This window comes from Aphelocoma coerulescens, chromosome 1 (assembly GCF_041296385.1).
Source record: "Aphelocoma coerulescens isolate FSJ_1873_10779 chromosome 1, UR_Acoe_1.0, whole genome shotgun sequence".
NCBI classification, from domain to species: domain Eukaryota; kingdom Metazoa; phylum Chordata; class Aves; order Passeriformes; family Corvidae; genus Aphelocoma; species Aphelocoma coerulescens.
Genome location: NC_091013.1, coordinates 64570961 through 64595951, shown reverse-complemented (window position 1 = coordinate 64595951; position 24991 = coordinate 64570961). Strand labels below are relative to the sequence as shown.

Sequence of the window (24991 nt, the reverse complement as noted above, 5' to 3'; positions counted from 1 at the left end):
TTTGCTAGTCTTTAGTAACAACTACAAATAAATCTATAACATTTCCATCTTACTACCTGCCCTTCCTGACATGAATGTGCCTCAAAGGTAGAATTTATTTTCACAAATAACCGTGTGAAATTACCATTTTATATCTGGGACTTTGAAACTCACACCATATGGTAACATAGAATCATAGAATAGTTTGTGTTAGAAGGAATATTTAAAGGACATATAGTCAAATCCCCCTTTGGAGATCATGGTTGCTTAGAGTCCCATCCAGACTAAATTTAGTCAACTGTGCAGTGTGGCCAGCAGCTCCTCCTAAGTTTCCACAGCCCATTTCCACTGTCCTATTTACTGGCTAAGTCATCATTTGTGCTTAAAAAGGAGACAATTACTTCAGAACATCTGAAAGCCACAATTTCAGCTGCAGCTCTCTTTTGCATTCTATTTACTGCTTCTACTTATTTCTTCATGGTACCATCTAGACTCTATCTCTTTTCTACTTCCTCATGATTTGTTTGCCATTTCCTAAATTCTTGCACATATTTTTTGCATTTTATGGACAATCAGCAATTCTTTAGCTTCACAAATACAGCTCAGCATTCCTTCACTCTATTTTTAGCTCAGACTGGCTACTAGGAACTACAGCCTGCTAGTTTTGAGCCTCCTAAGGCAGCCAACTCGTAGATCACCCTGGCAGATGGCTCAATTCTCCAAAAGCTCAGTGAGAATGCACCTGCCATTTCTGATCAGCCAGTTGATAGCAAGTCCTCAGATACAGCTGATCCTTGAGTTGTGGCTGCATATGATGCCTGAAAGCCTCAGTGTACCCCACCCAGCTCACACTGACCGAGAAAACACCCTCCATTCACTCCTAATGGACTCCTCTTGGGTTTGTTTGGTGGTAGGATAGACTCTTCCATTCGGAAGGGACCTATGATGATCACCTAGTCCAACTGCCTGATGAATTGAGGGCTGCCCAAGTTCAAGCATGTTGATAAAGGCGTTGTCCAAATGCCTCTCAAACACGGACAGCCTTGGGGCATTGACCACCTCTAGGAACGCCGTTCCTCTCGGCAAAGAAACGGTTCCCAGTGTCCAGTGTAAACTTAAGGAGCAGCTTTAAACCATTCCCAGGCGTCCTGTCGCTGGGTATCAGCGAGAAGAGCTCAGTCCCTCCCTCTCCAGTTCCCCTCCTCAGGAAGCTGCAAAGAGCAACGAGGTCGCCGGCCCTCAGCCTCTCGTTCTCCAAACCAGAGAAGCGCAGAGCCCGGCGCTGCTCTTCGGCAGCACTTTTTTCTTTTTTAGGTTTGTTCGGGGTCGTTTGGTTTGGGCCTCGCCACGGGCGGGAGGGAGGGGGGGTAGGCGGGCCGAGAGAGAGAGTGGGAGGGAGAGAGGGAGGGAGGGACGTGGAGCGGGGCAGGAGGAGGCATTGGCAGCGTCGGCGCGGCGGCCCGGCGGACGGGAGGCGCCGGAGCCGCGGCTGCAGGTGGGAGCGGGGAGCCGCGGCCGGGCGGGAGAGCGGTCGGTGCCTTGCGGGGAGCACGGCGTTCCTGGCTGGGGCCGCGGGATGTGCCGGGGTCTCCCTCCGGATGCAGCGCTTGCCGAGCCGCGCGGCAGCTGAGCCCGGCCGTGCGCAGGGCTGCGCGGCGTCCCGGGGACATCGCCGGCGTTTGTCATCGCCGCTGCCTGCCCCTGCCCGGTATCCGGCGTGCGGGGAGCAGCCTCTGCTGCAGAGGCGGAGCACGGGGGCTTTGCTGCTGCCCACTGCTCTCTGTCTCTTCCTCCTTTTACTGCAAACTGTGAAGTACTACAGATCAGTAGTCTTCCTCCTATCCGTGTGGAAGGCGTTCCTGTTGAGTTACTTAAAAACAAACAGGCAAACAAAAAAAACCCTATCTCTGAGTTAGGCGCTTTTTAAAAGCACATTTCCATTGTTGCTGAGCTCTGCTTTTCGGTAAGCTTCTATAAGCGTGCCAAGTCAGGACGGAAAACTGTTCAGAGTATTAACTGTCGAGTCTGCAAAACAGATGGAGAACCGCGGATAACGCCGTGGTGACTGTAATTCTCTGTTGCTTCCAGGTACTTAACAACACCAAAAAATGAAAGCTTTCCCACTATGTCTCTCCATGCAGTAGCGCTCGCCAGCTTCAGCAGAACAGAAGTCTTCAAGCACCCCTACTCTGGAAAGGTGAGGCAAGGGAGACCTGTGAATGGTGGCTCAGTGTGCTCGTTAGCTTGGTTCAAAAACCAGCTTTTAGTTGTCAGTGGCTGTAATAAATTATTTTTAAATGCTGGTGGAGTTAGCTTGGGAAACACAGTCCCAGTATTAGAGGTGGGGGAGGAAAAGGCAGACTTCTCTTATACTAGGAAGGTGTCAAACTGTCAGTGGGTTTTATTGGTTATGGCAGCGTGTTGTGCTTTCCATGCGCTTCTGTTGTTGTTGTATTTCCTTATCACTGCTCTTTAATAGCTTTTTTTTTTTTTTTTTTTTTTGCGTTTGTTGGTGGGGACGGTTTTGTGGCTTTTTAAATTTTTCTGTGATGTAGTTATAGTCATAGCATCTTGAAAGGAAATGGGAATCTCACCTGAATTCTCAGACCATTCTGATAAGAACCGAGAGATGGGAGCATTGTTTAAAAAAAAGATAAAAATCTTAAAACTCAACACCCTTAATAGCTGTGCTTACTGATAAAATACTTGCATTTATCCAGCTGTTGGGCAGTTGGGATACTTGCATCCTAAGAGGTAGAGTCTGTTAATTGCTGGTATTGAAAACAATTTTTTAAATTTAATAAAATAATTTTAAAATATTTCCTACTTTATCCACTGATATTGACAATATGATATTTATATGGATAAAGCCTGCCTACATGCCAGTTTCTCAAAAGTAGTGCAGAGGAGGAAAAGATAGAAAACACTAGCAGATACTGAAGAGAGTATTTTTTTAAGGATTAGAAAAATCAAATGCTAAATATTTTAAATTAAAAATACTATTTTTGGCTTGAAACGTTATTCTCCATTAAAAGGGAAATTCTCTGTGGGTTTTAAGTCCTTCTGCTTTCTGTGGCTTTGAAGGGTATCTGGACAAGATCTGTACTCTGAGTCAGCTCAGTCTTCTACGTAGGAAGTGTAGAGGTCAACAACTCAGGTTGTCCAAGGACAGTACGCCTTTAACTCCCTTCTCTTTGTATGGGATCACAGTGTGCAGGAGAGGGTGAGAGGAATCCTGGTCGTGCTTCAGTGTGCAGACATTCTCACTGCTGTGGGAAGAAGGCACAACACCTTGGTTAAGTGCTTTTTAAGGATGTGCATGTAGGAGCAGGGCATCCCTTTCATTTCCCTGGTTTCTGTGATGTGCTCTGCAGGTCCATGACATCCTTGAGGCAGTAAGGAGGTGGGGGGACAAATTTTAGGTCCTCACAAGGAATTGATGAGCTTAGGGAGGATACCTGTTGCTTTGCTATCCTCAGTGTATCATAGTCTCTTGTTGGAATTAGCCCCTGAGTATCTGCACTAAATTGCTTCCATGGTTCAGCTTACTCTGGTTTGACAGTATGGTAAATCCAGCTTAAGGGTAGAAATACTGAATTGGAAGCGTCATGACTGCACAAAGTAAAGTGCTGATCTGGTATAAACCTGCTCAGGCAGTTCAAATGCATTCAGAATTTTGGTCAGCTTATACTGGCAGGCTCTTATGCCAGGTTGAGTATTACCTGTCTGTGTCACCTCTCACTTTATGCTGGGTCAGTCACGTTGCTGATGTGAACCACATGTATTGTGTTCTATCAAATTAGGTAATGTGACCACACTTCCTCCCAGTTGTTAGAGCTGGGAGATCAAGCAGCATGTGGATCAGATATTTATGGAGTTGGAGCCTCGTAGGTTTATACATCTAAATAGGCCAATGCTTCCAGATACAGATTGGTGGTTCCTTGAATTCTTTTCTACTCTATTGCTGTTGTTTTGGTAGATACACAGACATCCTATCCAGCATTTTGTCTCATTTGTGCCTTATGCACATGTTTAATCCTCCTGCAGTGGAGAGTTCCTTTTGGTCACCTGCCTTCTGGAGTGAACTGAGAGATGCAGAGCTGAGATGCCAGCGCTCTCCAGACAGTGCATGCTTCTCGGGAGATTTTCAGGCAGCCAGAAATGTAGACATTAGTTAGGTGACTAATGTTAGGTGTCAGCATGCTTCCTAACAGTGTTCTTTCTGCTGGCATGACTGTGAGACTGAGGGTATCATTAGCAGAGTGCTGTTATCTTATAACCAAATTGTCTGCCTCTCTGTTCTCCTTGTAGTTAAACCACAAAAGCCTAAAGGTGGCGTTCACCGACTCAGCATGTTCTTCAAATCCCTCAGTGAGGATTAGCTGCCTTGCTCCAACACCTCAAATCTCTGTTCTCTCAGGTAATGCCAGCTTGTTCCAAATTGCTTCCCTCTGGGGAGTTTTGCTGGTGCTTGTAGTGCTAGCAAAAGCTATCGATGTTTGTGTGTACTAACCAAGTCTAATTTGTTTGAAGAGGGTTCTTTGCATATTGGCTTTGAGGGGGGTACATCGTTAATATACATTTTACAATTTGCAAGCATGGGTGATTTTTGCCTCTTAATGGTAGTTTCGCCATTTTAGTTGATGCTGACATTTTTCATGTGAGGGTGGATCAGGTTGCCCAGGAAAGTTGTGGGTGCCCCATCCCTTTAAGTGTTCAAGGTGTGGTTGGATGGGACTCTGAGCAACCTGGTCTACTGGAAGGTGTCCCCACCCATAGCAGGGGAGTTGGAACTAGGTGATCTTTCAGGGGCTTTTCAGCCCATAAAATTTTATGATTTTTTGATTATAACACTAAATGTTTTGTTTTGCACAGAGAAGATGATGTTTGCATCCCAAATTAAAGTATTCCTGTGCAATCAAAATGCCAGTAGTTACCAAAATAGCTTTCTTTTCCTGAAAAGACTGAAATGTTTGTTTGAAAGTCAGCTAGTTTTAATTTTCCCATTCCTGTCCTTATACTGCCATGGCTGGATACATTGGCAAGATGTTTCTTTGCAAGTGCAGCCAGTAAAAGGTGGCAGTTTTGCTGCTATTTCTGCAAGAGCTTTATCCTGGTAAGTGGCAGGTGGCTGATCCCTATTACTAACATATGCTGGCTGGCTGATTTTGACCTAGCTTTACTAGGATAGCTTTGCTAGCAGCTCTTGCAATATATCTTATATGTGATGTTCTCGTGTTTTTTCAGCTTTTTCTTGACAAGCACTGGTCTTTATAAGGACTTGCTGTTCCAAAGTACACGGGTTTTTTGTTTTGGTTTTGATCCCTTCAGTAGTAAAGTTTCTTATCATGTAGTTTGAGTGCATGCAGGCTTCCAGGTGAGAGACTCATGGAGAAGTTTACTGTTTTCCAATGAGAGCAACCTCTGGGCAAAGTCTGCAGTGTGCAACACTTGCTGCTTTTTTCACCAGCAGTGTTTAACATTTGTCTTGGTCCTAACTAGGAATTCTTTGTCCTGGAAATGATTCTTCTTGATTGCATCTATTCTTAGAATTTTACAAGTGACTTATCTTCCCCAAAGGAGATAGTTGTTAACTTCATTGTGTTGAGGTGGTCGATCTTTCTTCTTTAACTTTGTGTCTAATCTCTCAATTACTTGGATTATGGCAGTTCCTCTGAGGCTTTTTTTTGTTTGTTTTTGGGATTTTTTAAATTTATTTTGTTTTCTTCAAGGTATAGTTTTGTTGTTCATATTGTTTTGTTCAATTTATCCTTCAAAAGCTACTTGTTTCAGTGCACACTTCTGTGTCCTGCTAATGTTGCTATGTCTGCCACTAAAAGAAGTTTTTCCATTTTCTGTTGACCTACAGTTTTGCAGTAGATCACTTAGGACCTTGGCAGTGCTTTTGATTCTTTCAGAGGCATTATAATGATCTTGCTGTGACAGAGCTAAGTTTGTTATGGTTTTGTCTAAGTGTTGCCACCCCATGAATTATGGACTGAAGTGTACTTTAGCCATTTCTGCTCTGACTGAGCTGAAACACACAAGCACATTGACTGTGTATTACTGAGTGTATTTTTTGTTACTCCTCCTGCTCTATTATCTTCCAAATGTCTCGCTATAATGTAATCTTCTCTTCTATTGGCAGTAGGATCCGTACCTGTATTAGTAATAGTTTTGTTATCCTGTTTTGTAGAACAGTGATGTTTTTGAGCACACTGACAATCAGTCACCATTAAAGTCTTAGCTAATTGTGTTTGGACAGCAGCAGAATACTTTACTGTTGGTTTATTACATAGCCTTTATCAGTGACAGAATTGGTTCCTGAATGCAGAAAGCAAGAGCTTTCTTGCAGGAAGAGGCAGCAGTAAGTGGTGAGTGAATTCAGTTGTTTACTGTCTTCTCACCTGTGTAAAAAACAATATGCATTTTCTTCATGCTGTGTATTAACCTTTTCTTAGTATTGTTTCCTAACCTCTTGTTTTCTTCTATTTTCTGAACAGATGAATCTTCAAGGCCAGCAGTGATTGGACATGCTGGAAGTTTTGGATCATACCCAGGCAGTGCGGAAGCTATCAAAGACATTCTTGTGTCTGTTTTAAATGCATCTGGTTTGAAGCCCTCTTTGGTGTTGGAGCAGAGCACAATGCAGGCAGCTGAGCATCCGGATAGTGATGTGGAACAGTGGGAAGAAAGCAGCACCGGGGATAGCCATGATGACAGTGACAGTGATTCTGCACATCACAACACTGCCTGTACACAAACAGACATTCGGTTTACAAGGCCCCGGGCATGTTGGAACAACGCAGACTGTGATTCCCCCAAACCTTTGCTGGATACTTTCTCCTGTCCCCATTATACTGATGGAGATCCTGCTGCTTCCTCCTTGAGTGGTTTCACTCTTTCGGGCATGTCCCCTCTGAAGCGTGACTGCTTTACCCAAGTGACATTAACAGGAGGCACCGTCACATCCGCTGTTGTGCATTCTGGAAAAGAATCTTGTACCTCTCCTGAAAGAGACTTGGCTTTCACAAGGTTGCTTCCAGATTCAACTGTTGGTAAAGCAGATCTAGTGAAATACCCTTATGCTGTGGAGCCTGTGTCTCTCAGCAACAGTGACAGTGATTCTCCCAGTGTCCCTTCCCAGTCAGAACCGGTCAATCCAACAGGTAACTTTACAGCTGCATTTTTGTTGTAAGATCTCTGTGCTAGGAAAGACAACCGTAATTGAAGTGGGCCTTATTTATGGTAATTGCAAATTTGATAAATGCTGTTGTTCAAAATATGAGAGAGGGGAGAAAGAGCTTAAAAACCGAGGAGAACCAGAGGGTTGGTCTCGGTAAAATGGGAGATGCTCACGCTTGCAGTAGGCATCTCTCAGCATGCAGAAATGCTTTTGTAATATTCAGCTGTTGATAAAATGTAAAAATCACTGAGCCGTGAGCAATGTAGAACATCCACTGGATGAACTTTCTACCAGCTTTATCTTGTCTTCACTGTTGCCCTTTTCCTCCTAGCAGATAGCATGGATCGGGGCACTGAGTAATGAATCATTGGTGTGTGTGGGCTCCCTGGGTCATATTGTGTTTGGCAGGAGCTGGAGGAGAGGGAGGCCTTGGATGCTGGGATTTTGGAGGCAGGGCATTAACATCCAGTTTATTATGACTGAATTGGCTTGTTCTGGAGTGGAACTGTTTTTCCTTTTCCCCTTTCCAAGTGTTGGAGGTCTTGGGGCGACAAACCCCCATTTGATATAGAACAGATTCCTTACACCTCTCACCAGTTTTCCAACCATATGGATATTCCTGTGTGTTGTCTGTGAAGAGGACTGGCTGATGGCTGCTAGCAGAGGGTGCCCTTTGAGCAGGGTGCCTTCTGTCCCTGCAGTGTCCGGGGTCTCTGGGCAGTGCAGGTCCGTAGGTGAGGAGCTGTTCAGTGGGAAAGCTCAGCACATGCCCCTGAGATGGCTGGGGGAGCAGCTGGGCTGGCCTTGGGGCTGTGTGTGTGCCTCCATGAGATGTGCCAGTCTTCCTGGGCTGAAGGCTGGGGTCCCTGCCTTTTGGCTGGGGCAGCAGAACAGTCCCCTCCAGTTTAACACCTACTATTGAGTAGCAGCCTTTGGTACAGCAAGATTAAGTATTTGCATTTTGTGTATAAAGGGTGTTAGTTGTATCTAAGGACTTAGTTTAGGACCACAAATAAATTCAGGTGGATGGAGCACCTCTTCATAGAAGACAGACAGAGCTGGGGTTGTTCAGCTTGGAGAAGGCTCCAGGGAGACCTTGTAGCAACCTTCCAGTACTTAGAGGGAGACTTACAAAAAATGGGAAGGGCGATTAGATATTAGGAAGAAATCCTTTACTGTGAAGGTAGTAAGGCACTGACACAGGTTGCCCAGGGACGTTGTGGATGTCCAATTCCCTTTAAGTGTTCAAGGCCAACTTGGTCTAGTGAGTGATCTTTGAGCAACCTAGTGTAATGGGAGGTGTCTCTGCCTATGGCAGGGGGTTTGGAGCAAGGTGATCTTTAAGGTGTGTTCCAACCCAAACCATTCTATGATGATAGATTATGAGCTTCAGAAGAATGTTGCAACTGAGGTCTCATTTTTCTCCTGGAGTAAAAGCAAAGAGTAGGGAGTGTTCATCCTGCCTTTGTATTATAAAAGAGTATTACAAAGGCTAGGTTTTGTTGGTTTGTTTTGATTTGGGTTTTTTCTTGTCTCTTTGGTCAGTAGTAGTCCCAGCAGTGATGCTCCACTGACCTCCACTTCCAATTTCTGATCCTTTCTGGCTATTCACCTGGAGCTCCTCCAAGGTCTAAGATGGCAGCAAGGTCTCCAACAGGCACGTGCCATTGCAGGACTGGGTGCTCTTAATAACATCTCTGTCGTCAGCAGTTAATATGTGACGATTATGGCTGTTTCCGTCTGTTGTGTGTTGCGTTGGCTCCGTGCCTTCGAGAAGTGCCCGTCAGGGAGAAGGAAACCGCACCCAGCAGTTGGGGCTGGCTGAAGGCAGTCACACGTGTTTGGGGAGCTGGGTCTGGAAAACACAGCCCAGGCTCTCAGGGTCAGCTGGGACTGTGAGGCACGTGCGTAAGAACAAATACATTGTGCGTGACTCGACCTTCTGGCACGAGTCGGATGTGTCACAAGCTTGTGTTGGGGTAGTAGCGCTGCTGGCTCTCCAGAAAACAAAGGGAGCAAGGAATCTGGCAGCCAGGTGACTAAAGAAGAGCATCCTTGATTTTACTAAAATATACCCCTCGTAGGAGGCAGGATCCTGTTGGACACTCAACAATGTGGTGTGTTCTGTCTGCCTTAGACTCAGGCCTTTTCTGTACAAAGTGAAAACTTCTGCATTTCTTCATTCCTTGTTGTTTTTACCCATTTAACTTGCTACTGGGTAGCTTGGGTAATGAGGTCTCATTCTCTCCTGCACTATCCAGTACTATGAGGATGTGAAAAGTGAATAGCAAAATGAAAAAGAATTAACATATAATGCCTAATTTGAGGGCAGGAATTGCACAATAGCAGTTCATGACTTGCTATTCTTTTGATTGCTATCTCAGAGATGGTGGTTTCTTGCAGGAGAATTGCTGAGGGATGCACAAGATACAAGAAAATTATGTAATACCACTTAAATCAGAATTTATTTTTTTTTTCAGTGGGATTTAATTTTTGTTTAGTGGGATTTTTGCTGGTCCCCTGAAATTCCTACTAGGCCTTGTTCATATGTGTGAGACCACCAGAGAATGGCCCTTATTCAACCTTTTGAAAAGGCTCCGTAACTGTTAATGAAGAGCTTTTGACTGAGTTCAGTGTTTTCTGGGGGCTTTGTTGTGGCTGGTGTGTCATTGACAGTTCACAGGCTTGTTCTGGCTTTTAACCCCTATGTACATCAAGGCCACTTCCTTCTCTGGCTCTTAGGGCTCTTTCTGCAGCCCCAGCAGCCTCCTGGCAACAGTGTTCAGGAGAAGAAAGGCACCCAGATAATTTTTCTGTATCAGACCCAGAGCTGCATCCCATTGCTGGATGTGCTGGGCTTTTTCCCTGTGCTTCTTTTACATTCTTTTTACTTAAAGATGCAAGTGGGATGCAAGATATAAGCAAAGGAGAGAGCTCCCATTAGATTTCAAAATTATATTTAAGATGAATTGCATCTTATGTTTTAAAGAGAAAGGAATAATTTTCCCATGTCCTTATTTCTGCTTATTGTTTTTAGTCTAGAGAGTAATGTTTGTTATCTTAACTGACGAGAACGTAGTCTTTATCAAGCTATAGAGTTTACCTACTAAGATGAATCATCAGGTAGGTATGAAAATAACTTAATTAGGCCATTGAATCTGTTTTGAAAAGTCATATTGTCAGTTTTTCCTTCATGGTATACACAATAGAGGTATTAATAATTCTGTACAAAAACTCCATCTATGTTGCTACACTCAAGCACAGTATTGACTTTTCAGCCTGATGTCATCGACGCTCAGGGAAGTGTTTCTCTAAGTAAGGTAATATAAATAATCCAAACTAGGCCTGGAAGTCAGTGCCCTTTAGTTGGAGAAAAGGTTTACATAAATTATGATCATATTTTGTGGGAACTCTTTAGCCTGTCTGTGACTTTTAAACAAAATTAGGAAGGGCATTTTTTAAAAATAAAAAGCCATTGATTAGGATGTGCTCTTTGCAAAGGCTTTAAATGGTGTTTGTGTGGTGGCCATTTGCCACGACATATGGTCTGTTTTATCCTGTAAACATCACGAGAGTGAAACAGAAACAGGGTGAGTTCAAGGTCCAAGAAGAGGTAGTAAACACCAGTAAAACTTGATGTGTGCTCTGCTGTACAGTGAAAAGCTCTTATTGGGGAAAAAGAGATAAAATTTATTTCATATACTCATCAGTGACAAAACTGCACTTCTGGGAAGCAAGGAATACTGGACATACAACTATTCAGTATGGGTTGCATTTAGAAGCAGGAGCAAGACTTCCTCAGGGTATAGAAACATAATGGCAAAATGTTTTCTAAACTTACTGTAGTCACACAATGTCAGAAGTGATATGGTGAATTGTTTAAATCTGGTGCATCTCTCTGCATGCCCATACAGCAGTGAGATTTGTGTTTCTTCCAGCAACTGTGAATGAGCAGAGTGCAATGTTAGCTGGCTGTGTCACCAACAGCAGAGCATCGCTGCCAGTCCAGCCTCAGGTTCTGTTTGTGGCTGTCCCCAGCAGCTCAGGCCATTGCTTGGAGAGAACTGGTGTGGGAATGCAGTGGTGCTGCCACAGTACATCATTTAAACTGTGTTTCTCTGGTAGTTGATGTTCATGCTTCAGGTTGCCAGAATGGTTCAAATGCGACATTTTTCTCATTTTTCTCCTCCTTAGCTTCCACCACAGCCTCCAGCCTCAATGGTGTTCAGTTTTGGGGAAAAAGTTTGCTTTGCTTTCTGGAAGTCACTGTGCATGCATTGTGGGAGCTGCAGAGAAAGAAGTAACTAATAAAAGTTCTTGTTATACCCACAGGTTCTACTTCCCCTTTGAACATAAGTGCTATACCCTTGAATCGTTCATTGCAGGACATATGCATGCTTCCAGAGGATGTGGAAAAGGTGACGACAACAAATGCTATTGTCATAATGTTTTTATTATGTTTTATTGTGGCAAAAACAAATGACAAGAGGTGTTTCTCAATAAAAGAACTTCCTGATAGATCTTTACAAATACGCTATTTTCCCTCTTCTTGCCCTGTATGGGTGAACCTACAAACATAAAATGCCATTTCGTAATTTGTCTTCTACTCTTGACCCATCAATTAAATAATTTAATTATTTTGAAATAATGGAAATATATGTAGGAACAATGTACAATTCTCCTTTTCATTCCATCATTTCCCCTTCCCCACACATTCCTTGAAAACAAACTTTAACATTAGTAACTTTAAAGTTGTATTAGAATGTTACATAGAATTTGTTGCAGCTGCATACATATGGATGGGATTTACCTCATGCTTTTACTGTCAAAAGATGGGGAGAGGATGGGTTTTTCTGTGTGTGTGCTTATGATGAGCGTGTGAGATTTGCTGTCAAAGAATTACAGTATGAATAACAACCACAATAACTCTAAGAGCTGCAGTAATTCAAGCAGTTTCTCATGGTTTCTCATAAGGACTCCAAACAGTCTTAGGTGTGTTGCCAGATAGGCAGTCCACTCAAGCCTAAAAACAGAGCTAAATGTGAGGAGCTAAAGCTGTCACACATAACTCTGTGTGCTAAATGTCAATCTTTTCCAACAGTGGAAAAAGAGGGGTTAATGGATTGCAGTGAGTAGGATTTAATATAGAAGAGCTTTAAAAATGTGCCTAGAAAAGGAGATTTTTTTGCTGGACTGTTTGCATGTGGTCCCATGTCCTGGGCTCAAGAGATAATCACCTTTGTGCACAGCACTGGTTTTACTGGAGTGGCAAGTTCTGCATTTGATTTGAAGCTCTCAGCATCTGTAAGGTGTGCTTCAGACAACTAAACCCACTCAATAAATCACACACTAAAACTCAACAAACTTGAACTAGCTTTTCATGTTGCTTTTTATGAAAGGTGTTTCAGAAAGGAGATGATGTTTCTCAGTCTGTAATGTGGGACCTAAAACAAAAGTAATTTGCTTTCAGACACCAGGAGACCAGTGAGTAGGTATCTGGATTAGAAACCACAATCTGAGTGTTGAGTGAAGGCAAGATCTTATCAGCTCCTACTACTGTGCAGAGACTGGGGGTTGATGGGATTACAGGTTAAAAGATAGTGAGAGCTCAGTCCATTATGAGCAAGGCTGCCATTAAAAAAAACCCAACCAAGCCAAAACCCCACAAAACTCCAAATACTTTTAGCTTGTGAAAGAATCTCTTTGAACTTTAGGACTGAAAACTAAGGTACTTGTGGTTTCAGCAAGTTCTGGAGTTGTAGTTGTGTTCCAGGAAGGAAATGGGTCAGATAATCTTAAAGGGGTTTTCCACTGATGTGAGTGGGAGGGAACAGAAATGAGAAAGTTGGTGTGTCACAGTTGAGTTGGGACTGCGTTGTAGGGTGAGGGATCTATCAGTAGGCAGAGCTGAGAGCTGATAGTCATGCTGAGTACAGGAGTCACTGTGTTCTGTTTCATCTTTTTGCAATGCAGCTCTCTCAGATATGCTCATAATTGCTTTTATCAGCAGGGCATGCTGATAGGCTGTGCTCTGCCACTAATTTGAGACTTTTTGAATCTTCAGAGTAAGAGACCTCTCCCAAAAGGAGAAAGAGCTTTTTAATTATTTCTTTGCTAGTGGAAAGATAGAAAACTCCTAGACTCTTAAAGTTCAGTGAAAGTTGTCTCTGGAGAAACTGTGTACCAAGCAAGTAATATTAATTAGTGTTGGGAAAAATATAAAAGTCTCTCCAAGCACCCACAGGGTGCTCTCTAATGCTGAGATTAATCTCATCTACATGTATTTGTGAGCAGTGAGAAAGCTGTGCTGTCTGTTGAGCTCCTTAGGATTTAGCTATTCCTAAACACTGATGTCTTTCTTCATGGCTCCCATACAAGTTGAGGGATGTAATGAATACTGATGTCGAGTGGTACAATTTTCTGAACGTAAGCCACTTTTATAAAGCTTAAATTATCCTGCACTCAGAATCTCTAGCCTTGGATACTGCCATAGCTTTTTAGATGTAAGTTTAGGTTTGCACATGGCAGTTGAGGGGAGAAAGGGAGAGTATCCTGGGTGTCTCTGGGTTTCCACCCAGGTTCCTGAGTACAACTATCTCTCCACAATGTATCCACTTTTGCACTGAGACTGGTCTGGGGCCTATGCCTAGGCCGTCAGCAGTAGCTCAGATGGGGCTGGTGGGATGCTCTGTTAGACCTCAGGAACCAAGGGATGCAGCAGTGATATTAGGACAGGGACCCCCAGATTTGTGTGGATGTCTCATTGGTCCCTTTTCCTAGAGAATGGGTGACCAGGGCAGGCAAGATGGCAAGTGTCATCGTGAGGAAGGGTTGTGTGGTTTGGAAATGCTACAGTGAAGCTTTGAAACAGCTACCTTTTATTTAAGGCAGCGGAAAGCCCAGGGCAGCCAGGTTTCCACTTAACTCTTACCACAGTCTTTCTATGTAGCGTTGAGCTGACCGTGTAAGATATCTCACTGCATATTCCGTGCTTCACTGCCCTAACTCTTAACGCATGAAAACCTTTTCCTAGCTCCTGTACTTCCCACCACCTGAAGATCTACACTCCATTCAAAACTTGCCACTTCTGGCCCCCTCCAGCTAGCATGTGTGCAAAACTGCTTGTACAAATTGTCTTGAAATTAAATCATGTTAAATAGGTTACTTGGATGCACGCTTGCATACTAAATAATGCTGTGTAACTAGAAGACTACATCTCTGAAATGCATACATATATATCAGTTAGTTATGTAATCAAGTTCATTTTTATCTAATACATGAGTAAGATAAAAGTAAATTGTATGTTATAATCAAGGGTGAGACAATTATCTGGGCAGTTGCCTTTTGCATATTGTTTCTGGATTGCCCTTGGGGTGGTTTTTTTAAATTTTGATAAAAGGTCAGGCATGTTTACATTTTTATTTATAGAGTTGAAAAAGTATGGGGGAAAAATCATATATTCCACTTCATCTTAACTAAATATCAAATATGCTGTGTACTAATGAGCATTTTAATCTTGTGTCCAGGAAAACGCACACTTTTTTGTTGCAGATATGATTATAGCATCACTAGAAAAAATGAAATGTAATATCCTAAGCCAACAGCAAGCAGAGTCCTGGGGTGTGGAGGAAACAAGTGGATCAGATGGCAGCTATCACACTGATTCGGAGTTATCTTCTTACCCTGGAGTGAAGAAGTCTGATTCTTCTGTTACCTCTTCAGACAGTGGTTATGAAGGCAAGTTACTTAATCTAGAACATAACCTTGTCTGAAAGCCTTTGCTGTTTGTTTCCATGCAGGAAAATAACAAATAAATAGGGGCATTGCTTGGAACCAAATCCTGTTACCTTCTTTGAGTCTCTGGAGAGCTGGATCCCTTGAGGATCATTATGCCACAAGTGTTTTTCCTGTGGGTCACATACTTCCTTTTGGATGTTTTATTAATTATAATTATTTTTTACATTAAAATGAAAATGTAAGGTTTAAATGCCACAAGCCAAGCATGACTCTCCACAGAGTGTGCCTGTAGCTGGCTGTTTTTCTTTCTCTGCTTAAATACGGTGGTTTTTGTTTCATGGATTTTTTTTTTTGTGGTAGTATTTGCAGCTTGGCTCTTTCCTTTTGTGTTTGCTTCTGCAGTATGCAGATTAGGCCATGCAATTGGTTTGAGTGAGACTTCTCAGAGTATTCATTCACATATAGTTTAAGACAAGATAATAAATACTCCTGGCATTATAATGCTTGAGTCAGCACATGCATTTTTAAGTAGATTTTAGTCTCTTGAATAGTACAGATCTTAGTGATGAATCTTAAGTCTAAAGTCTAAATTACATGACTTGTGTGGAAAAATGAATGGTGTGCCTGGACATGAGAAGGGGAGAGACCACTGGTAATGTAAAAAATTGGGGTTTATCACTACAAGATTCTGGCTAAGTAACTGCAGGACATACACTGTATGACAGACTCCCAAGAACTGGCCTCTTTGTGTATGTATAAAAACAACTAAAATTACTCTATAAATGCAGTCTGTGTGCTAAAGTTTTGGTAAGTGATGAAAAATGTAAACAGAGTTGCAGCTACTTATAGATGCTGGAAGGGTTTAACTGATCTTGTCCTTGTCTTGGACAGGCTGTGCTTTGCTGCCTGTCAGCTCCCCAGTGCATCTACCATCACATCATGAGGTTACCAGATTTTGTTGCCACACTGACTCAGAGGATGAATATGTAATTATTGGTGAGACTTTAAAATTGTAACTGCAGAAACAGATTTATTGTTCAGTTGAATCTATTCCATTGTTTTGGAGTTCTCTTGATTTAGTAGATGTTATTGTAGGAAAAATAACATGAGAAAATGGGAACAATTATGTATGTGTAGCTCCTTATTACAACACATGCAGCAATACCAGACTGCTGCAGGATTTCCTTTCTAGGAAAGAATATCTTTTCTGGTCTGAGAGTGTGGTGAGCTGGCCCTGGCAAGGTGACCACCAAACCACTCTGATGCTTCCTTTTTCCATTGGAAAGGGAGACAAAACATAACAAAAGGCTTGTGGGTTGGATAAGGACAGAGAGATATCACTCACCAAAAACTGTCACAGACAAAACAATCAACTTGGGGAAATAAATTTATTGCCAATCAAATCAGAGTAGGGTAATGAGAAATAAAATCTAATTTTAAAGCACCTTCCCCCCACCTCTCCCTTCTTCCTGGGCTGAACTTCACTCCCAATTTTTCTACATCTTGGGACTTCCCACACATCCTGTCAGGAGACTGCTACAACATGGGCTTCTTCCCTCTAGGCCACAGCCTCCTTCAGGCATCCTCCTGCCCCTGCCTGGGCTTCTCCACAGGCTGCAGGTGGATCTCTGCTCTAGCTCCTGGAGCACCTCCTGCCCCTCCTTCTCCACTGACCTTGATGTCTGCGGTGCTGTTCCTTTCACATATTCTCACTCCTCTCTCCAACTGCAACTGTGCAGGGTTTTTTTCCTCCCATCTTGACTGTTATCCCACAGGCACTACCACCATGGCTCATGGGCTCAGCCTTGGCCCATGGTGTGTCCCTTCTGGAGCCGGCTGGCATTGGCTGTCTCAGACATGGGAGAAGCTTCTGGCAGCTTCTCACAGAAGCCACCACTGTAGCCCCTCCTGCTACCAAAATCTTGCCATGCAAACCCAACAGAGGGACTGAAGTTATGTCTAAGGATTAAACCAAAGCAATGTGCATGAAGAAAGTGTGAAACTGGCACAACCTCAGTCCACTATAGCAACATTGTTTGAGAGAATTTAGGACATGATTATTTCCCAATGAAACAAATTGACTCAGTTTTAGGCAGCCTCTCCCTCTGCTTCAGGACTAGAGCAGAATGTCTCTGTTCTCTTATGTGCTTTGCTTCTCCTTAGGGCATCCTGAGTTTAGTTTGGTTTGCTTCTGGTTTTTAGACATACAGAAATGGAAACCCTTAAAAGTAGTCTGTGCAGCTTTTAACCTCTGTTTTATCTTCTCCTGATAACAAACGGATTTTTGTTGTTCTCTCTGGTTTTAGAGACTTATTTTTTCCTGTCATCTTTCCCTGATCTAGAAATGAAAAACAAACTCCCAAAAGACTGCATACCTAGTAGCAAGAGTTACTTTGAGATATATAAATGGGGAAACATTTGTCTTGAGAGCAATAAGCATGGTCAAAACCAACACTACCAATGTGAACACCTTGTTGGCATAAGCATATTGTGTCTCTGTAAACATAATGAAGTGTGTCCTTTAATTGCATTAATCTCACCTGTTACTAATGTGTTTATAGCATTAGCTGGTATGTTTGTGATTGGTGTCCCCAAATATCTGTCAGTGTCCAGAAAGATTAATGTGGCCTCTCTTGGCTCTGTACATTATTATTTGAGTGCCTTCTGGCTGGACCTTGACCAGCAGGCACTTAGTCTCTCCTTACAATTTCAGCTCTTGAAGGCAGGCCCATGTTGATTATAGGATGCAAAAGTATTAGGGAGTATTCTTCATCATGTCAAAGATATGCAGAGGAGATAAGACTCCTTATGCCTGTTTTACAACTAAGGCTGAGGTTATTTCCCACATCCAGCAAGGATGTTGTAAAGATGAATATATTTGAAACTGACACTGTGGTAACACAGAAAGTAGATTTAAAATGGTGCTGAGTAACAGATGCTTTGTTTCTTAAATGGCTTGATAAAATTTTCTCCTTTATTGCAGAACTTGAAGACCTTGAAAATCTGTCTGTTGCCCCTGATAAAAGGTGTGTATCCTTAATAGCCCCATGGCACTGTCTTTTCTGCTGGAGCAGTTTTCTGGTGGTTCTTCTGTCTGGGGCTGGGAAAGATGTGGGAGTGGTAAATTGGGCCCTCTCAAGGAGGGGGAAGGAATGCTGCTTGACAGCAAATGTCTCTGGTGCTTGGCTTAGCAGTGTTTCTCTGGTCCCCCAGTCTTGCTGGAGGGTGGTATCTGTGGCTCTTTGAGGGCCTGGGTGTATCAAAGAAATGGGTAGGAATGAAGGAATGGGAGAAAAGTTTTCAGGGATGCAGAAAAGGCAGCAGAGATTCTGATGACATGTTGCTGTTTTTCACTGACAGTATTCCTTACCTTTCAGATCATCTTTTGAACCAGGCAGCAATTCTGCTGAAGCAACAGCCCAGGAGTTGTGCAGAGCTTTCAGAAAATACTGGTTGCAGACAGACTCTGCAGTTCAGCTGTCTGGTTGCCTGAGCTCGTCTAAGCAGAGAGTGAGTCTGATCTGAAAACAACGAGCTCTTTATTCACTTCCCCAAATAATCATGGTCTCACTGCAGCTGCTTCACTGCTAGGAAAAGGAGGAAGCTACATAAAAAAAAAAAAAAAAAAAAAAAAGAAAACAAATACAGATGAGTGCTTACAGTTTATTAGTTCACTTTATCTAAATTTTTAGAAAATGTCTTCTCTCTCTAGCAATTTTCAGCACATTTAAAACGTGTAGTTGTGAACAATCAGGATGTGCTTTCTTCTGGGACTGATATGAGAGAGTTTGGCTGAGGGGGCATTACATGCAAGTGAAAACTGAACTTTAAAATACCAGAGTATAAAGGGAGATAAACATCTTCCATAGCATTTAACCTATGTCTAGCTGATGGGCTGGTTGTCTTCATGAGCTTGTCTTTCCCAATAGTCTGTGCTGAAAGAAGAGATTCCAAGAGAACTTGAATCCAGTTTGAATCTGGCTGAAGAAATAAAGATCATATCCAAGTTAAGAGGATCTTCTGGCTGGTCCCCACCAAGATCACAGATTATATTTAATATTCATCCTTCAGTCAAGTAAGTTTTGAGGGATCTGGGCATTGTCATTTAATATATGATGGGGAAAGCTGATGGAAGGAGCTTGGGTGATTAACAGATCTAGTGCATGTGCAGATGATCTGTGAACATATCTAGAGCTGGTGCATGGCACAGCCTTCTGTAATGTCTGTCACCAGCCTCACTAGGAAACAGATGGCATCTTTTTCCCACTCTTGGCACGCTGTGATTAGCACAGGATGTGCAATTTTCCATGTGATAATCCACATACTCTTTGGTGTTATGGTGACAGTGTACTTAGCTCCTGAAAATGTCATTTTGTGACAGTACCTGGAGAATATTCTTGACTTTCCCTACTTTCCTGCTAATATTTTATGGATAGCTGGTTTTCAGGAAGTGGGGGGAGGCACCAGGTCATGTGTGAGGAAATAGCTGTTTCACCCTACGTCAAATGCTATTAAGTGCAGACAGTAGGCAAACTGGCTGTTCCCAGTGTTACTGCAGGTTCAGTTGCTTTTTCTGTTGCAAATGTGGATTTTCCATCTCCAAACACCATGATATTGATGCCACCTTTAGAAGTGGAAAATAATTTAGGTATTTCAACAAGCATTACAGAATCTCCTTTCTTCATGTGGAGGAGTAGGGGTCAGCTCCAGAGGTGGACATTCTCCCTGTTGCCAGTGTAGCTCTTTTGCACTTTGGAAGAACGTTAACTAAAACTGTGTTTTTGGTGCTGAAAGGTCTAACTATTTGCTTTTGTATACAGGAGAGATGCAGTGGTGGCTGCTCAAAACTTTACATGTGTTGGTTGTGGAACCCCGATAGAAAGCAGTAAGTATTACCAAAACTGGCAAAAAATCCCCTAATAAATGCAGTACTAGTCATCAGATTATAGTCCTCACCAACACAGATATACCACAATTTTTAAATTATCTGAGCTAGAAGGAAAATCTCATTGTTGGATGTGCCTGCAACAGTAAAACAGACAGTGGGATCTTTCCAGTGTCTGGAATTTTTCATACAATACAGAACACAATATTTGATAGATGTCCTTCTCATACACAACAAAAATTTAAAAAATCAACCACAAAACAGAAAAAAACTATTAAAAAAAATCAAGCTTCCAGGCTGGAAAGTGCTGATTTTACATAGTCCTGTTGGTACTTTTAATAATTTTTTCCCTGTGCCAATTTAGACATTCCCAAAAGTCTCTAAAAAGAGACTTCATGCAAGCTTATGGAATCTGTGGTTTTGTTCTTTTGGGGTGTCTCTTTAAAAATTTTTGTTTCATTAGATCTTGATCACAAAAATCTTGCTTTTTTGTTTATTTGTTTTTGGGTTTTTTTGTGTGTATTTTTTGGTTTTTGTTTTGGGTTTTTTGTTTTTTGTTTGATTTTTGGGGGTGTTTTTGCTTTTTTGTTTTTTGTTGTTGTTGGGTTATTTTTGTTTCTGATATTTTGTGAGAACTGCTTGAAAGCACAATGATTTACAGAACTGACAAACAGACCTTACCCAAGAAATCTTTGAAGTGGCACTTAAGTTCTTGTTCTCGGTCAGCTCACAAGAGCAGCATTTGTTATGGCCTGTAAAGTATCAACAATCTATGATGGCACATTAACTTGAGCAAATAGGAGATGCTGTAATAGCTAGGAAAAACCCCACAAATCTCTTGATGTGAAAAAGTACTATACAAACATGACTCCAAAATTGGTGCAAGTATTTTTGTTGTGTATTTCATCTAGTGTTTCTTTTGTGGGTAAAGCAACAGGGGTTTCACTAAGATCTTATGTTGATAATTATAATCAGTTGAACAAATGTGGAAATGAGGAAAGCTTTCTGTTTTAATGCCAAGTATAAACCTTGTACATGTGTTCACCACAGTAATAAACCCCCCCACTTTAAAAAATAAAACATAAAAAATCCCTTTTCCTTCATTCCAGTAGATCTGAGTTATTCAGACAGACTAGACATACAGACAAGAGTTATGTCCCATAAGTTTTTAAAATCTTCACAATTTCATTGCTGTCTACCTGCAGAATATATCAGGAGACTCCGCTATTGTGACTACCTGGGGAAATACTTCTGTGACTGCTGCCACAGCTATGCCCAGTCTTCTATTCCTGCTCGAATACTTTCCAAGTGGGATTTCAAAAAATACTATGTGTGCAACTTCTCCAAACACCTACTGGACAGCATATGGCAGCACCCCATTTTCAATGTGTCGTGTATTAACAAAACCCTCTACACAAAAAGTAAAGAAATGGACAGGGTCAGGGTAAGTGTGGCCATTTTTTTTTAGGAATTTCTGGGCCTGAGAGTTTCAGGAAGAATTCCTTAGGGCAGGATGTCCTGTGTGTATGTGGTAAGGAGGAGAGTTGTTTTTTTCTGATTTATGCTATCACCAGTTCTGGGACTTGCCCTCTTTTCCCTCAGGTGAAGGGGGCAAAGGGAGGCATTTCCAACCTATGCCAGAGGTCGCCTTAGCCCTGTTGTCTTTGGGAGGTGTTTCCTTAGTGGTTTCCAGTTTTAGTTCATGTTAGGGAGTTGGTCTCCTGCAGTAAATATTTACATCTTCCTGGCTTTTGGCTGTTAAAAAGTTCTGTAATTTTTCAGTGACTCCTTAATTTTGTGGGCCATTAGGGGAAACACCCTTGGCTCATGTAAGAGCTGTACCTCCTACTGCTTCAGGAAGAGTGTTCTGCTGAAGATTACAAGTAGGCATGTGTTCCCTTCTTGGCTGAGGAGACACTTACCTGTTCTTCCACAGGTGTGGGTCTAGCATGCATCAAGACCTGCAGCCATTTTTGGCATTAGGACTTGCTTCACTTGTCAGGGAATAAAAATAGCCTTTGCCTGCCTTTGGCTTTTGTGCATTAGAAAATCCATTTGTTTAATTCTAGGCTAAGTGTAAAGTTTAGTTTTTTAGGTGTGGTTTGGTGTACTTGCTGACTTAAATAGTGGTATTCCTCACTTATGAATATATAAATGCAATGGTTTTAATTTAAAAATGGTTTTGTTTTTCTTCTCCATCTTTTAGGAGGTTCAAGAACAGCTTTTTCATTTAAAAAAGCTTTTGAAAACCTGCAGGTTTGCTGAAAGGTATGGACTGTGATTATGCATGAAAAATAGCTTTGTAAAATGTACATGACATGCTTATATAGCCTTCTTCTCTAGAGGCATTTGGGTGCCATTTTAAGTAAGTTGATATGATCATTAGAGAGCTCTAATAACAGAGCTGCCTTCTATTGCACTGCAAATGTTGAATGCAGTACAAGTGGTGGCTCTTTGTTGTAATATAGTTTGGTTTTAAATGTTGAATGATTTTAGTTAGGTGTGTATTTTTTCCTGTTCCGTCTCTCTTAGGTTCTCACTTATTCTTAAAAGCTCAAAGATACTTATCTCTCGGAGAATATTTGTCTTTAAAAATATGTTGGTTTTTTTAAATGAACAAGTGTGTTCCTTAAGCATTTAAAGATTTCTTCCAGAAATCTGTCGTAATGCTAAATTCAGTTTATTCTATAAAAATATTCAAATGAAAGTAGTAGTAGCCAAAAGTGATAAAGACCAAAACATGGCCTTACTTGTTGCTAGAAGTGAAAGATTTTTGGTGTTCACCTTCCCAAACTGTGGGCATAACTAATACATAGTCATGTGAATAATAAGACTATCACTTCAGAATTGCTGACCTTTTTAAGAACAGGTATAAGCAAAATAAGATTTAAGAGTAGGTTCTGTTTTCCCTTTGACATAGAGCTCTTCTTTATGCATCAGTTACATGTTGTTCACCAAAATCAAGCAGAAATGTGTTTTTGTCTCTCTTCTGTTCAATTCCCTGTGATTCCATTACCGAAATAAGTATTAGGATCGTCATTGTACCTTCTATCTGCATCAGTGATAGTTTGAAAGCAATATCTCTATTTCCAGTGTTCACCTGCTCAGCACAAGTGTAGTTTCACCCAGTAGTGACCTGTGCAGGATAAAACCACTCAAAGTTCTCTTTGCAAAGAAAATAAATAAGCCTGGCTTATTATATTAGATACTATATGGGATTTTTGCCTACTGTTCCTGAGGTAGGAGAGAACCCTTTACACATTATCTAAGGATTGCTGGGATAACTGTGCATGGCAGCTCCAAAGCCTGAGGAATGCGTGTTTAAAGCAGATAATTTATTCTAAATCCCAAGTCTTCCAATTTTTATTACAGCCATCTCAAATTGGGAGGGGAGGTAGGATATAGCATGAACTTGCCTTGTATAATCCCCACGTGACTAGAGGAGTGAAAGAGGCTTATTCTGGAAATACACTTGAAAAACAACTTTTTTTAACTTTAACTGGGTTTTGTTTCTCTTTGCAGTGTGCTGAAAGAATTTGAACAGGTCCCCAGCCATCTGACAGAGGAGCTGCATCTCTTCTCACTGGATGATCTGGTGAAGATCAAACGAGGGCAGTTACTGCCCCTTCTTAAAGACATTCTGAAGAGCTCCACCTCTCATGTAGATGGCTGTGAGGTAAGGAAAAAACAGGGCTTTTAGTGTCCTTGCAGCTGCTACTGTAAGGAAATATCCCTGCTACCATTCCCAAATGATTTTTTTCTTAGGTTTCAATTCAAGCCTTTTGCTGTCGTTGTAGCTCTGTCAAGCGAAAGGGTTTATCTGTGAATTCTGTCAGAGCGCAGACCTTCTCTTTCCGTATCAGACTGCCAAATGTAAAAGGTGCACAGGTATGTTCCAGACTGAATGTTTTTCTTTCTTCCTTGGGGGAATTTTGGTGTATAAAACTGTTTAGACTTATTTTAAACATTGAGAACTAGCTTCACTGAAAGCATGTATATTTGGAAACCATGGGCAACGTGTATCTTTGAAAACCAGCCTGTGGCAGCTGTTTTGTATCAGTGAATTCAGAGAGCAAAACCAGGGATTTGCCTGGCCATGGTTATGCTTGCAGGGGGAGGCTATTTTTTGGGTCTAGCCATGAGAGAGCTGTTTTATCAGATCTTGCCAACATTCATTGTATATTATCACAGTGGTGGTGGTTGTCCTGGCCTTGCACTGCTTCTGTTTACTTTTGTACTGATATGTACATGATAGAACATCATTCAAGGAACACAGCTGTTGATTCATTTTTTTTTAAATTCTGCTTTTTTTTTTCCTCTCTGAATGCTACTCTGTATGTATAAAGAGTGCAAAACATGCTTTCACAAAGCATGCTTCAAGTCTGGAGGCTGCCCCAAATGTCTACGGATCTCAGCTCGGAGAACGCTTTCAGAAACTCCATCACTGGTGCCTCAGTGAAACTGGATTCCTCTGACTGCTGACTTCAGAAGATGCTCAGAGCCAAATCTTGAGGTGCATGACTAAGAGTTAAATAATGTTGTTTTAGACATTAGTGGTTTTAATGCATGTCTCCTTTATGGGGGGTAAAATAAAAAAACAGACAAAAAACAAACGTTAACTTTATTATCCTCATTGAAAACTCACCCTAAAGGAGTTTCATCTTGACTGGTGACAGACTGGATGTTAATTTTTTGGGAAGCCTTTTGTTGCTGTTTTGTCCTTGTATGTAAGATTTTTAATACTATATTTTTTCATGTAAAAATGATTCATCTCTGTAATTCTGCAGATAATGTATAGATAGTAAGTGAGCGTTGGAAGTCCGTGCCTGTGTTCAATTTTGGAAATTGGGGAAAAGTGGTAAAGTACAAAATTGTTCTCTGAAAAGCTCTACAATAAATGGAAAAGACTTGTCTGCAAGTTTTAGGCAGATGCTAATCTGAAATTGTTACGGCAAATGCTTATTGTGAACCAATGATTTTTTTCTTTTAAACACATCTATGCAACAGCTTGTGGTGGGTTGACTTGGCCTGCTGCTAGGTGCTCACCCAGCTGCTCTCTCACCCCATTCCTCAAGAGGACAGAGGGAGAAAATAAGGTGGAAGAGCTCACAGCTTGAGATACAAGCAGGGAGATCACTTGCCAACTACTAGGTGAAAAAAACCCCTGAATTGGATAAAATTAAATGGATTGTAAATTAGAAATT

At 41.7% G+C, this 24991-nt stretch overlaps 1 protein-coding gene across 5 annotated transcripts; it reads left to right on the top strand.

The window, feature by feature from the left end:
• The first annotated feature begins 836 nt into the window (after positions 1–836).
• Positions 837–24730, top strand: RUBCNL (rubicon like autophagy enhancer). 5 transcript variants are annotated; one of them, XM_069010480.1, is made up of 16 exons: positions 837–1293; positions 2068–2176; positions 4291–4399; positions 6483–7148; positions 11498–11583; positions 14692–14902; positions 15794–15898; positions 17886–17928; positions 18280–18412; positions 18832–18977; positions 19723–19787; positions 20993–21231; positions 21994–22055; positions 23310–23463; positions 23553–23675; positions 24134–24730. In XM_069010480.1, exons 2-16 carry the CDS (start codon positions 2105–2107, stop codon positions 24260–24262), a joined length of 2343 nt encoding a protein of 780 aa, XP_068866581.1. In that variant the 5' UTR covers positions 837–1293; positions 2068–2104; the 3' UTR covers positions 24263–24730. The 5 variants fall into 5 exon arrangements, with proteins under 5 accessions (XP_068866581.1, XP_068866596.1, XP_068866571.1 ...); XM_069010495.1 differs by lacking the exon at positions 837–1293 and adding an exon at positions 1401–1474 and having other exon boundaries at positions 23585–23675; XM_069010470.1 differs by lacking the exon at positions 837–1293 and adding an exon at positions 1401–1474.
• The last annotated feature ends 261 nt before the right edge of the window (positions 24731–24991 follow it).